General features: G+C 48.8%; 1 protein-coding gene across 3 annotated transcripts; it reads left to right on the top strand.

Annotated features, from left to right (window-relative positions):
• The first annotated feature begins 68 nt into the window (after positions 1 to 68).
• On the top strand, positions 69 to 12,934 carry zzef1 (zinc finger, ZZ-type with EF hand domain 1). 3 transcript variants are annotated; one of them, XM_060057327.1, is made up of 19 exons: positions 69 to 482; positions 1,169 to 1,313; positions 1,466 to 1,660; positions 1,875 to 2,058; positions 2,459 to 2,658; positions 3,090 to 3,300; positions 3,533 to 3,649; positions 3,940 to 4,118; positions 5,304 to 5,402; positions 5,716 to 5,819; positions 5,971 to 6,125; positions 7,074 to 7,179; positions 7,519 to 7,740; positions 10,012 to 10,103; positions 10,251 to 10,489; positions 11,012 to 11,145; positions 11,229 to 11,299; positions 11,476 to 11,590; positions 12,609 to 12,934. In XM_060057327.1, the coding sequence occupies exons 1-19, from the start codon at positions 69 to 71 to the stop codon at positions 12,804 to 12,806; spliced, it is 3,180 nt and encodes a 1,059-aa protein (XP_059913310.1). In that variant the 3' UTR covers positions 12,807 to 12,934. The 3 variants fall into 3 exon arrangements, with proteins under 3 accessions (XP_059913310.1, XP_059913311.1, XP_059913312.1); XM_060057328.1 differs by having other exon boundaries at positions 11,232 to 11,299; positions 12,609 to 12,933; XM_060057329.1 differs by having other exon boundaries at positions 5,728 to 5,819; positions 12,609 to 12,932.
• Positions 12,935 to 13,524: the final 590 nt, after the last annotated feature.

Below are 13,524 nucleotides of genomic sequence, written 5' to 3' on the forward strand. Positions count from 1 at the left end.
AGCAGATTCAAAACGGACAGCAGACTGTGAGAAAGGATCATCAGGGCTCCATAGGCCGCTTAAAAAACATGGGAAACGCAGAAAGCGGCGTTGCCGGAGCCAGCGGGGACGAGGAAGATGTCGAAGCCGAAAGCCCAGGGTTCGCGGAAGACAGCCCGGCCTCTGCGGCTACTGGTGTCGGGGCTGGGACTGCTGGAGGCTCCGGTTCCGGGAAAAGCGGTAGACCGACGATCAACAACCCACCGTCCACTAACGGACCACCGACTCCCGGAGTCCTGTTAGAACAAGTTAAATTGAGAGAAGCGGCGGCCCGGATCAGTGACTCAGGACTCGCTATTCCAGAGTCGGTTCTGGCCGGGAACGAAATAGCTTTAATGCGATGGTTGGAGGACCGATTGAGCCGAGGAGAAGAGTCAGTAAATGTGGAACAGTTTTGTGAGATGTTAGAGATCAGGAATGCACCACGAGATGAGTGTGAGGAGGTAATATATTTACGGTATACCAGACACAGCCCCACTTTACGGCAGTCCAATCTTATTGACAACACTCTTATTGCAACACAACTCACTATTGAAATTAATTCGCATAATATTATCTAACATCGGATTGGTTTAACGGTGATTACTGAACCCAAATACACCCTCTGTTCACTTGGTCCATGTGTGCTTCCCCTTTGCATTGGGACACAAAGCTTTCAATTGTTGACGTTCTCTTTGCAAGCCATGGACGTTGACGTTCAGGCTGTAGCTCTGCCTCTATCGTTAAACTATTTGCTTTGTTGGTAGTCCAACATTTGTTGGACAACAAATCTACAGATGAATAGGTTAAATCATGAATGGGCTGTACGAGAAGCTTTGTTTGGGATTTTGAATGCCTTGCATACAATGACTAATCACTCACGTTAATTCAATATTTAAAATGCACACAAAGGTGATAATATAATCACAGGGTCTTTTCCAGAGATTTATAATTAAAATATATCCCAAAAATGTTTAGCAAAAAAACAGTTTTATTGCTGCTCAGTCTACCCAGTTGTGTGTGTGTGTGTGTGTGTGTGTGTGTGTGTGTGTGTGTGTGTGTGTGTGTGTGTGTGTGTGTGTGTGTGTGTGTGTGTGTGTGTGTGTGTGTGTGTGTGTGTGTGTGTGTGTGTGTGTGTGTGTGTGTCCAGGCCTTTGGTCAGTTTGATACAGAGGGGGATGGGGTGGTGGATGTGGAGAGTATGTTGTCTGCTCTGAAGAACTCAAACGGAGCCAATCTTCAGGGAGAGCTGAGTCACGTCATAAGACATCTGCAGGCGTGCTCCCTAACCCCAGGTATGTCACAGGACTGGTTTATCACGGGATCAGGGGTCACCAACACCAACACAATCAATCAATCAACACTGCCTTATGGTTGGGTAATTAAAGACTGAGAGAATAGGATCTGTGGGAATCCATTTCACAGATTTTCCATTGCATTGTTTCAGGTTTCGTGGACATATTCTCTAAGTATAAAGATGAGTTGGGGGCGCATGCTTCCAAAATCCTCAAGTTCCTGCACAGGAACCGTATTCCCAGCAGTGCCATCCCGTTCCCACTGCTAGAGGGCTACAACAGCATCTGTACCATGAGGTCCACCTTGGTCCAGAACTTCCTGGAATTCCTCCTGCAGAAAGAGAAAGGTGAGAGAGCTTTTATAGCCGCCTTGAATAATGAGCATAAATAGACATGATTGACCTTATAGACGTTAATAATGAGACAACTGAATTCTTTGACCATTTTGAATCTCGTATCGTCTGGCTCTCGCAACATTACCACCAAATCCCTTTGGGTGGCTGGGTTGACATGGTTTAGTGTTGACGTTCTGTCTCCTGTTTACTCCCCGTCTTGTTCCAGACCTTGACATCCAGTACAGAGCAGAGCTGATCCGGGACCCTGACGTGGACAAGGTCAAGGTGGTCACGCAGTGCTTCAGCTTCATCGAAGCCTCCTCCAACGCCACGGACATCCACAGGATGACGGACGGCGAGACAGGCTCCTTCTGGCAGTCGGACGGCAGCGCACGCTCCCACTGGATTAGGTGAGGAGGGTCGACGATGTACATCCTTTAGCCACTGAGGTTTTACCAAAAGCAACTTACCAGTAAGGCTGCAAACCATCAAGCATGCAGCTCCCTCAATGTTGGTGTAGCTTCCACCACACGATACGACAGAGTTCAAAGACGCCATAGAAAGAAAAGGTTAGTAGATGTGAATGTTATGATACCTCGGACGTGACCGTTGCATGCCGTGAGGCACAGAGCTTTTCCCACCTTTTATGCACCTCATATTTTGCTTGATTGATAGACTTTATTTTATACCTACCAACTACCTTTGCTATGCATAACAAAAAAAATAAAGAAGAATGTACAAACACGAAACACCTTTTGAGAACAGTGTCTGTGGCTCCTCCTCTAAAGCTGCTCTCGCTAACCCCTCCAGGTTGAAAATGAAGCCAGACGTGGTGCTGAGACGCCTGGCCATCGCCGTGGCCTCCAACGACCACAGCTACATGCCCCAGCTGGTGTCGGTGGCCGTGGGCAAGAACCGGCGCTCGCTCCAGGAGATCCGGGACATCCGCGTCCCCAGCAACGTGACGGGCTACGTGGCACTACTGGAGAACGCCAACATCACGCACCCCTGTGAGTCCATCTCAAGTTATTCAGGGGGGCCCATTCGTTTCAAAAGCAACAGGGCTGGTCACTTCAGTTACAGGTTATTAAGAAGAAGGTAGGGGTAGCACACCTTGGTCAATGATGCCTGGGTTTATTGATACAGATTGGGCTGTTGCCCCCAGTTTGAACCCAGTGCCCTTTGGTCTGGCAGTGGAACAACCCCTCGCCACTACACTGTTTAGCCGTTGCTTTTGCTTTTTGTTCAACTCTGACAGTGTGGGCTGTGTGATCGCTGAGTCACCCTGCTTGGTTTCCTTATTACAGGGTTGTCGTAAAAAAAAAATCATACTTTGGTTCTGCAATTTCCTCCCAGGAGTTGGTGCAAAGAGGATCTGTGTATTCTACGCGTCATCCCGGTGTATTCACAACACTCCCATTTGACTCCTGCGTCCCTGCAGACATTCAAATCAACATCAAACGTTGCCTTAGCGACGGATGCGACACGCGGATCCACGGGCTGAAGACGCTGGGCTACCAGATTACCAAGAGCAAAGAGGTGTCGGTCTCAGACGCGTCGGCTATCTGGTACCTGTCCCTCCTAACCTCCCTGGTCACCGCCTCCATGGAAACTAACCCGGTTCTGGCCCAGACTGTTCTCCAGAGTACACAGTGAGAGACACTCCTAAGCCCCTTTCTTTCCTTTTAAAAATGACACGACTAATATCGTCATCCACCGGAGATATTCTGTCGTGGTCCAAGGATTTTTGGTTGATTTGACGGATTGTCTCTGTGACTGATTTGGTGACCCAAGAGATGTTGGATACCTCGACATCTATGTGATAAGCCTCTCGGTAACTAAGCTGTGTTTTGTGTGCACTTCTGTCTCTATCCCTACCTGTAGAAAAGCCTTAAGGCACATGCCGCCTCTGTCCCTGACCCCCTCGTCCACAGAGTTCCCCAAGTTCTTCTCGGCCAACATCCTGGAGGAGGTGGACGGCTTCCTGCTCAGGATAGCAGAGTAAGGAGAAACCTGCTCTGACAGCGGCGGGGGGCGACGCGTGCTGTCGTTCCCCTGTCGTTATCTTCACGTGACCAAAACCAGACTAAATATACAGCTGCTAACTATGTGCAACTTGAAAGTTAAAAACGACCCTGTGGCCCGTCCCTGTGTTCTAGCATGCTAGCATAACATCAACGATGCTCAAGTGGGATGAGGAACACCCATCAGTATTGTCACATCATTTCTATATCTATATGTGTAAAAAAAGTAAATGTGCCACTAAGCCGCCTCTTTGCCACCCCCACCAGCTGTTGCGTGAGCCCAGAGGCGGAGCTCACCCTGCTGGCCTTCGCCCTGGCCCGGGGCAGCGTGGCCAAGGTGCTCCAGGCGCTGTCGGGCATCAGCGAGCACCTGGAGACGGAGTACCGGGCCTCCAGCCTCATCTCCTCCATGGCCTCCGTCAGGATGAGGCTGCTCTACCGCAATGGTAAACGCCGGCACCTAAGCACCCAAGACCAGGGAGTGGGGGGGGGGGGGAGGAGGGAGAGACATGGGGACAGAGAGAGGGGGAGAGAAAGAGAGACATGGGGACAGAGAGAGGGGGAGAGAAAGAGAGACATGAGAAAGAGAGACATGGGGACAGAGAGAGGGGGAGAGAAAGAGAGACATGAGGGACAGAAAGAGAGACATGGGGACAGAGAGAGGGGGAGAGAGAGCGGGGGAGAGAAAGAGACATGGGGGACAGAGAGAGGGGGAGAGAAAGAGAGACATGGGGACAGAGAGAGGGGGAGAGAAAGAGAGACATGAGAAAGAGAGACATGGGGACAGAGAGAGGGGGAGAGAAAGAGAGACATGAGGGACAGAAAGAGAGACATGGGGACAGAGAGAGGGGGAGAGAAAGAGAGACATGGGGACAGAGAGAGGGGGAGAGAAAGAGACATGAGGGAGAGAGAGCGGGGGAGAGAAAGAGACATGGGGGACAGAGAGAGGGGGAGAGAAAGAGAGACATGGGGACAGAGAGGGGGAGAGAAAGAGAGACATGAGGGAGAGAAAGAGAGACATGGGGACAGAGAGAGGGGGAGAGAAAGAGAGACATGGGGACAGAGAGGGGGAGAGAAAGAGAGACATGAGGGAGAGAAAGAGAGACATGGGGACAGAGAGAGGGGGAGAGAAAGAGAGACATGGGGACAGAGAGAGGGGGAGAGAAAGAGAGACATGGGGACAGAGAGAGGGGGAGAGAAAGAGAGACTTGAGGGAGAGACATGGGGACAGAGAGAGGGGGAGAGAAAGAGAGACATTGGGACAGAGAGAGGGGGAGAGAAAGAGAGACATGGGGACAGAGAGGGGGAGAGAAAGAGAGACATGGGGACAGAGAGAGGGGGAGAGAAAGAGAGACATGGGGACAGAGAGGGGGAGAGAAAGAGAGACATGAGGGAGAGAAAGAGACATGGGGACAGAGAGAGGGGGAGAGAAAGAAAGACATGGGGACAGAGATGAAGAGAAAGAGAAATATCGGGACAGAGAGAGGGGGGGGGAAGAGAGACGGGGGGGGGAAGAGAGACAGGGGGGGGAGGGGGAGAGAGAGAGAGTGACATTTGTGAAAGTTGGAGAGCCCGAAAGAGGGCTGGCATAAAATATTTTCTTGAGGGAGAATCCCTGTGTCTGCCTCCAGGAAAACCCCTCCAGCTGCACCTGCAGGCCTGCGACGTGAAGAGTAAAGAGGAGAAGTCGGGACCAGAGAACATGCTGGCGGAGCCCACCACCGGTGACGGTAGGCCCTACAGATAGACCAGTGCTTTTATTGTCCATGGCTTGGATTACTACTACTACTGTGGGGAAATATGATTATAGCTATAAATTAATGAAAAATTATCACCCATTTCAGATTAAGTTTCCCGGAGCTACGCTTTTTTTTTCTTTTTTTTGGCCCATGTACTCTTGTGTCGTTTGTGTTTATGTGTTGTGTCCGGATTCTCTTCTTACTATTTGATCATTAGGCAGGCGGTTTGATCAAAAGGGACGTGCGGTGAAATGTGGCTCTAGGATGCCTACAGCATAGCACCCCAATTGCCATTATTTGGTAGTATCTTCCACAGGGTTCCTGACGGAAAGTGGCAAGAAGCGAGCCAGCATCATCCTGTCCACGGAGGACCAGAGCAACTTCCAGGTCACCCAGATGAAGGTCAAGGTGAGTCCTTGAAAGTCCTTGAAATCGAAAGCCGAATTGTGAGCGCAAATGTGCTGCACCTGTGGCAGCGACGTAGCGTTCCCGGCCCTTCCACCCCTCCACACATTTCCCTTCCATGGATTCAGTCTTTGTGTGTTTGTGTATTTGAAAGGTCCGGAAGGGAGCCACTGGTGCAAAGTGTGGCCTGGTGTTTGCCTACAAGGAGGCGAACCCCTTCGATGCGGAGAAGCACTTTGACAGGTTCAAAAAGTTTGACTCGTGGGACTACGACGACTACAAGGATTTTTTGTTTTTTGCTCAAGACAAGTAAGGATCTGGCTGTGTTATAGTGGTGGTTGTTGTTGTTGTTGTTGTTGTTGTTGTTGTTGTTGTTGTCATAGCTGTGGTGTCAGACAATGTATTCTTTATTGTTGCATTTCCGATAACTTGTTAACGTATAATCAGCGGAAGCTTTGCAGTCGTTGAAAACCCTGAATCATGCTCTGTCCTAAGTCCCATTAACCATTTATTGGTGGTTTAGCATTACAGATCGTTACAAAGGTTATTTTGGTTAATTTCTTCCCTTGGTATTTGTGCGTGAATGTGGGTGTGTTTTAGATATTTCAACACCAAACACATTTATAGACGGATAAGGTCAAATTAATCATTGCGCAATGAAAAGAAACTCCTCCACTCTATACTCCATAACGTGTGAAAAGAGTTTAGTTTCTCTTTCTCCCTATCTTTTGACAGGAATGTAAACCGCAAGTATTATTAATTAGTGAACTAGAAAATCCTGAAGGCAGCAAGTTCCTTGGAAGGTTCTTTTCTGCCTGGACAGGAAGTGTTAAAACACTTTTTAAAACACCTTTTAGAATGAACTGTAAACTAAACCAAGGCCCCCTCAATTGTACAATTTAGATCTGCAACACTAAATTTATAAAATAATTGCTTTTACTGAATGATTACAATTGTTCTGCAATTATTTTCAAGTGTTTTAACCTCGGTCTCATTGAGCAAAGTAAATGGTAGCTTGCAGGTTTACCTTTTTTTATTTTGTTTCATCTAACCTATGGATTGCAGCGTGAGTTTACTATGAGTGAGTTGATTATGGGCCGTGTGCACTATACTATCTCCTATAATATTCCTCATATCTGGAAGTAAAGCTTACAGAAGGGTATCCCAGAATCGCTGACGCACTTTGGGTAATGTACACTCGCTGTCATATCGTATACGAGCTGGCTGACGGCCTCCGGTACCCGTCTGATCCTGCAGTGTGAAGCTTGCGACGCAGTCCGAGGACGAGCCCATCGGCTGGTTCGAGCTGGAGGAAGACTGGAACGACGTGGAGATCAAACTGCAGCAGTGTCGCATCGCAAAGGTACGCACCCGCGCGCGCACACACACGCCTTACTGGTCCCACCTCCGTGACTCCCTGTCTCCGCCCAGAGCTCTGAAAAAAAAAAAAAAAAAAAAAACTGGGAAGGTTTTACTGGCTTTATATCAAGACGAACAGGGATTTGAAGGCACTCATGGCCCCGCATGAACTCTTTTTGTTTACATAGCAGGCATTCCCTCAACGGACCTGTTGTCGCTCTGCCTGACTGTATTTAACGTATCAATTTCCAATTTCCCTATTGTTCGCTAATGCTGCCATGGTGATGTCATTCATTTGAATCCCCCCCCCCACAAACACACACACACACATCCCTCCCCACAGTTCCTGATGGTGAAGTTCCTGTGCACGCGGCAGACGTCGGCCGAGCGGCTGGGGGTCCAGTCGCTGGGTTTCCACGGTTACCTGGTCGTGGGAGCGGAGAGGCTGGGGGACACAGAGGAGCTCCTCCCCGAGGGGGGGGAGGGGCCGGAGGACCTGGCCACCACGGGCCAGATGCTGCTCAACAAGACCCTGTTCTTCATCCAGCAGCTGACCCGAGACATGGTGGGAGCCCCACTACGGGGGCAGTCGGTAGATTGCCTGCCCAGATTTCGCCCATTGATCAAGCCAAGGGCTTTCTCTTTGTATGCCCGGCCAGCCCCCTCACCTGAAGCACTCTCAAGGGGAATAGGAAAAACGGAGTCATCTTAGGATACGGTTAGGACGGCAATTTAAACAAAGCAGTAAAACAAAGCAGAAACCAGTGTTATGGAAGATCTCCTTTTTCGATAATAACATCCTGGCTTTGGGAATTTTTTGGAAATGTTCTGGTACTTTGACTTTGGTCGCCATAAAGGTTTTTTTTGCAAAGAAAAACTAGCAATGCAAAACATGACGTCTCTATGGAAGCCTTGTGAAAGACTATCATTTACAGTGGTGGAACACATTGGTTTGTGCAGTCTGAAGTGCCATAGCCCTCTGTTAAGTTTGTGCAGTCTGAAGTGCCATAGCCCTCTGTTAAATAGATTTTCCTTCCTGCTCATACTTGGCACTCCTACTCTGACAGTTTTCCTCTCTCTCTCTCCCTCTGTCTGTCTGTCTGTCTGTCTGTCTGTCTGTCTGTCTGTCTGTCTGTCTGTCTGTCTGTCTGTCTGTCTGTCTGTCTGTCTGTCTGTCTGTCTGTCTGTCTGTCTGTCTGTCTGTCTGTCTGTCTGTCTGTCTGTCTGTCTGTCTGTCTGTCTGTCTGTCTGTCTGTCTGTCTGTCTGTCTGTCTGTCTGTCTGTCTGTCTGTCTGTCTGTCTGTCTGTCTGTCTGTCTGTCTGTCTGTCTGTCTGTCTGTCTGTCTGTCTGTCTGTCTGTCTGTCTGTCTGTCTGTCTGTCTGTCTGTCTGTCTGTCTGTCTGTCTGTCTGTCTGTCTGTCTGTCTGTCTGTCTGTCTGTCTGTCTGTCTGTCTGTCTGTCTGTCTGTCTGTCTGTCTGTCTGTCTGTCTGTCTGTCTGTCTGTCTGTCTGTCTGTCTGTCTGTCTGTCTGTCTGTCTGTCTGTCTGTCTGTCTGTCTGTCTGTCTGTCTGTCTGTCTGTCTGTCTGTCTGTCTGTCTGTCTGTCTGTCTGTCTGTCTGTCTGTCTGTCTGTCTGTCTGTCTGTCTGTCTGTCTGTCTGTCTGTCTGTCTGTCTGTCTGTCTGTCTGTCTGTCTGTCTGTCTGTCTGTCTGTCTGTCTGTCTGTCTGTCTGTCTGTCTGTCTGTCTGTCTGTCTGTCTGTCTGTCTGTCTGTCTGTCTGTCTGTCTGTCTGTCTGTCTGTCTGTCTGTCTGTCTGTCTGTCTGTCTGTCTGTCTGTCTGTCTGTCTGTCTGTCTGTCTGTCTGTCTGTCTGTCTGTCTGTCTGTCTGTCTGTCTGTCTGTCTGTCTGTCTGTCTGTCTGTCTGTCTGTCTGTCTGTCTGTCTGTCTGTCTGTCTGTCTGTCTGTCTGTCTGTCTGTCTGTCTGTCTGTCTGTCTGTCTGTCTGTCTGTCTGTCTGTCTGTCTGTCTGTCTGTCTGTCTGTCTGTCTGTCTGTCTGTCTGTCTGTCTGTCTGTCTGTCTGTCTGTCTGTCTGTCTGTCTGTCTGTCTGTCTGTCTGTCTGTCTGTCTGTCTGTCTGTCTGTCTGTCTGTCTGTCTGTCTGTCTGTCTGTCTGTCTGTCTGTCTGTCTGTCTGTCTGTCTGTCTGTCTGTCTGTCTGTCTGTCTGTCTGTCTGTCTGTCTGTCTGTCTGTCTGTCTGTCTGTCTGTCTGTCTGTCTGTCTGTCTGTCTGTCTGTCTGTCTGTCTGTCTGTCTGTCTGTCTGTCTGTCTGTCTGTCTGTCTGTCTGTCTGTCTGTCTGTCTGTCTGTCTGTCTGTCTGTCTGTCTGTCTGTCTGTCTGTCTGTCTGTCTGTCTGTCTGTCTGTCTGTCTGTCTGTCTGTCTGTCTGTCTGTCTGTCTGTCTGTCTGTCTGTCTGTCTGTCTGTCTGTCTGTCTGTCTGTCTGTCTGTCTGTCTGTCTGTCTGTCTGTCTGTCTGTCTGTCTGTCTGTCTGTCTGTCTGTCTGTCTGTCTGTCTGTCTGTCTGTCTGTCTGTCTGTCTGTCTGTCTGTCTGTCTGTCTGTCTGTCTGTCTGTCTGTCTGTCTGTCTGTCTGTCTGTCTGTCTGTCTGTCTGTCTGTCTGTCTGTCTGTCTGTCTGTCTGTCTGTCTGTCTGTCTGTCTGTCTGTCTGTCTGTCTGTCTGTCTGTCTGTCTGTCTGTCTGTCTGTCTGTCTGTCTGTCTGTCTGTCTGTCTGTCTGTCTGTCTGTCTGTCTGTCTGTCTGTCTGTCTGTGTAACACTGTAGGATGTCTGTCAGTTCAAGCAGAAGTTCCTCCTTGACTTCATTGGCCTCAGCCTCTCCCTGTTCTGGAGCCTCTACAGTAAACTGATGCAAATGTGAGTGGACGAGCCAACCCATTAGTCCCAGGCCCCCCATCCAGGGTAGCCTGGGCTTCTAAACAGAACCACGTCCGGCCCTGCGGCGAGACCATGTCCATGTGAATAGTTTCTCCTGATCGTTGGTGTGCTTTGTCTCCCGCTCAGCGAGGGAGAGGAGGTGATGAAGAGCAGAGTGCTGCTGCTCCAGCTGCTCCAGAACTGCTTCCCCATGCTGCAGAGGGGAGCGTCCGAGGGCCACTGCCCTGACAAGGGAGGGGGTCCCGAGGAGGAGGACAAGAAGGATGAGGAGAAGGCAGCCGAGGCGGGCTGTTCGTCTTCCTCCGGAGCCAACGCGGACCCCCCTCACGGAGCCGTGCTGGAGCTCTACACCCACCTCTGCCAGGGTGAGTAAGAGCACCAGCTGACCTCCATGACTCACACAGGGTGTCGTATGAGTCACACACACACACACATTTATGTGGACATGCGCACACACACACACCATCTGTGAAACAGAAACAAAGGTTCTCTATTCTAGATAAACCAATGGAGTAGTTTATTAGTTTATTACAAGGTTTAGTTTGATACAATGTTTTTTTTTTATATATTTGATTGCGTACAAAATAAAACATTTCAATAGCTTGTTCCATACCTCAATAGCCTGTTGGTTCTACACCTTTTTTTGAATTGAAGTGTGCCTCACATGACTTGTAAATACCTCATTTGAATACGAGTGATATGATAGACTGATAAAGACAGATATGACGGTGAAAGTCCTCTTTCAAGCGGTTGCATAAGAAGCGAGGTGAACACTGTCTAGAGTCTGCGGTAGGTGTGCGTGCGTGCGTGCGTGCGTGCGTGTGTGTGTCTGTGCTTTTGAGACTCAATGAGTGTGTGTGTGTGTGTGTGTGTGTATGTGGTGTCAGTCGTGGACAGGCCTGAGACCGATGCTCTGGTGGAGAAGGCACTACGGAGGGAGGCGGTCAAGGCCCTGCTAAGTGGAGCGGCCATCTTCTTCCCAGACAAACACAGCAGGAGAGACAAGCTGTTCCACATGATGGTGAGCCACGCCCACCTCTGGTCAATGTTGTTGTTGTTGTTGTTTATGATGTTGTACTCACGGATTGGCTGACTTTGTCTCAGAAGAACATCACAGAGGAGGATCAGCCAGAGTCTGTGAAGGTGACCTTCGAGTCTCTTTGTAATTATTTCAGGTGAGCACACACACTCATTCACCGACACAAGCAGAGAAACAAAGATGCAAGCTCAACCCCACACACACGCACGCACACAGACACATCTTACTGACACACACACACCGTGTCTTGGTACACACAATGAGTCAGATGACAGCCGGTTGGAGCCTCATGTCTCCCCCCCCCCCCCCCAGTGACCAGGATCCCAGTGGTCTGCTGCTTCTCCCTCCCAAGGAGGTGTCCACGGACTTCGACATCAGCCCCATCCTGTCTGTCATGGAGACCCTACTGCTGGTAGCCACCAGGGAGGTGAGGGTCCTTCTTCTGGATATGAGAGAGAGAGAGAGAGAGAGAGAGAGAGAGAGAGAGAGAGAGAGAGAGAGAGAGAGAGAGAGAGAGAGAGAGAGAGAGAGAGAGAGAGAGAGAGAGAGAGAGAGAGAGAGAGAGAGAGAGAGAGAGAGAGAGAGAGAGAGAGAGAGAGAGAGAGAGAGAGAGAGAGAGAGAGAGAGAGAGAGAGAGAGAGAGAGAGAGAGAGATCTCTCACATGGTAGACCACATTTAACGAGCAGATCATGTTCGTAACGTTAAGTTTCTAACGAGTGATGTTAATTAACTCTGAAATCTATGGCTCCCTGTTCTGTGTTCCTTCTCCATGTGGCTTTATATCTGGGCTTTGGGGAGTTTTCCCTTGCCCTTTAAGAAGGCTTAGGGCTAGGGGGCGTCGATAAGTGCAGGCATGTGAAGCCTTTGAGACTTTAACTGTGCTAAAGAGACATACAAGTATATAATGAAACCTATTGAAAATATTATCAGAAACAAAATGTAACTAACTTTTTTCTACCAATATTGCGATTTAGTATGCAATTTTTGCATACTAAAGTTCCTTATGTTCTGTATTATTCACTAAACAAGTAATCAATCATTCTACAGTAGGACCCATACAGCATTGGAAGCAGTCAACCTATAAACTGCTACGTGCTGAGATTAATTGATGCATTAATTGATATAATAACATCTCTATTTAACTATTGAATTGTAAAAGAAAAATAAATACAAATCTTACTGATCTCCAGTCAGTAACAAAAATTTAAAATATATTATAATACGGGTGTTTTTTAGCTCAGCCATTACGATTTGCAAATCTTTTTCTGTTGCATTGCGATGTCGCTAAGCCCCTGCTCTCGGTGTGTGTGTGTGTGTGTGTGTGTGTGTGTGTGTGTGTGTGTGTGTGTGTGTGTGTGTGTGTGTGTGTGTGTGTGTGTGTGTGTGTGTGTGTGTGTGTGTGTGTGTGTGTGTGTCTGTGTGTGTGTGTGTGTGTGTGTGTCAGTGCGAGGTGATGATGGGGGCTGTGAGCGGAGGCCCCAGCCGGACGGTGCTCCTCTCCCTGTTCTGGGCCCTGCAGGGCAGCCTGCTGTCCTGGTGCTACCTGCAGCTCAAGGCCGACACCACCGGCATGGGCGCCCAGCTGGCCCGGGACATCGTGGTCAAATGTAAGACGTCTTGGCCTTGTCCACGCAGAGGTTAGGCTGAGGGCTAAAGCCTGGCCAGGGAGTTGGGTTTAGAACGCATGCTGACGTTATGAGCCGGCTCGTTGGGAAGCTGCAGAAGGGACACAGAAGGGTTTTGGTTATTAAGCACAAAGTATTCAGTGGGGGAATTTCGGCTCATATTTACATTTACATTTACATTTAGGGCATTTAGCAGACGCTTTTATCCAACGCGACTTACAATAAGTACATTTGTCATAAGAAGTGCATCAATATATCGCTGTCGGTACAGAAAGGATGGTCATAGAACCAAGTGCAAGTACCACAATCGCTAGGTTAATCAATTCCCCGTATTACAGACATGATAGCAGCTGCTGCAGTTGCTACACAGTTAAGTGCTACAATACAATACAATACAATACACTACAATACAGTGTACAATGGTGGTCAGAAGAGGAAGTTGCGAGACAAGAAATGGAGCTGTATTATTTTACATAGCGCGAATACAACAAGACTCTTGCCTCTAATAGGACTCGAGCCTTATTCGGACATTACATTTTTTTTTTTTTGCAATATTCTGTGTCCCTCCTGACATGGCCTTGGGCTTTGGGCTTTAAACAAATAATAAGGGTTGAGAAACATCCGTTAGCCAAATGTCTAGGGGAATGCATAGTGGGGGTTGTGGCAGCAGTGGTCCTAGTGAATCCTTTTAAAAGGCTGCCCTGAACAGAGAAGTCCATTGCAGTCCCTGGGAGA

This window comes from Gadus macrocephalus, chromosome 7, assembly GCF_031168955.1.
Source record: "Gadus macrocephalus chromosome 7, ASM3116895v1".
Lineage (NCBI taxonomy): Eukaryota > Metazoa > Chordata > Actinopteri > Gadiformes > Gadidae > Gadus > Gadus macrocephalus.

Excerpts from the sequence above, each read along its gene's own strand:
- zzef1 (XM_060057327.1), top strand. The coding sequence starts at position 69 with ATGGGAAACGCAGAAAGCGGCGTTGCCGGAGCCAGCGGGGACGAGGAA. Across the intron at positions 10,104-10,250 it reads TACAGTAAACTGATGCAAAT|CGAGGGAGAGGAGGTGATGA; the intron begins GTGAGTGGACGA and ends TCTCCCGCTCAG. Across the intron at positions 11,591-12,608 it reads TGCTGGTAGCCACCAGGGAG|TGCGAGGTGATGATGGGGGC; the intron begins GTGAGGGTCCTT and ends TGTGTGTGTCAG.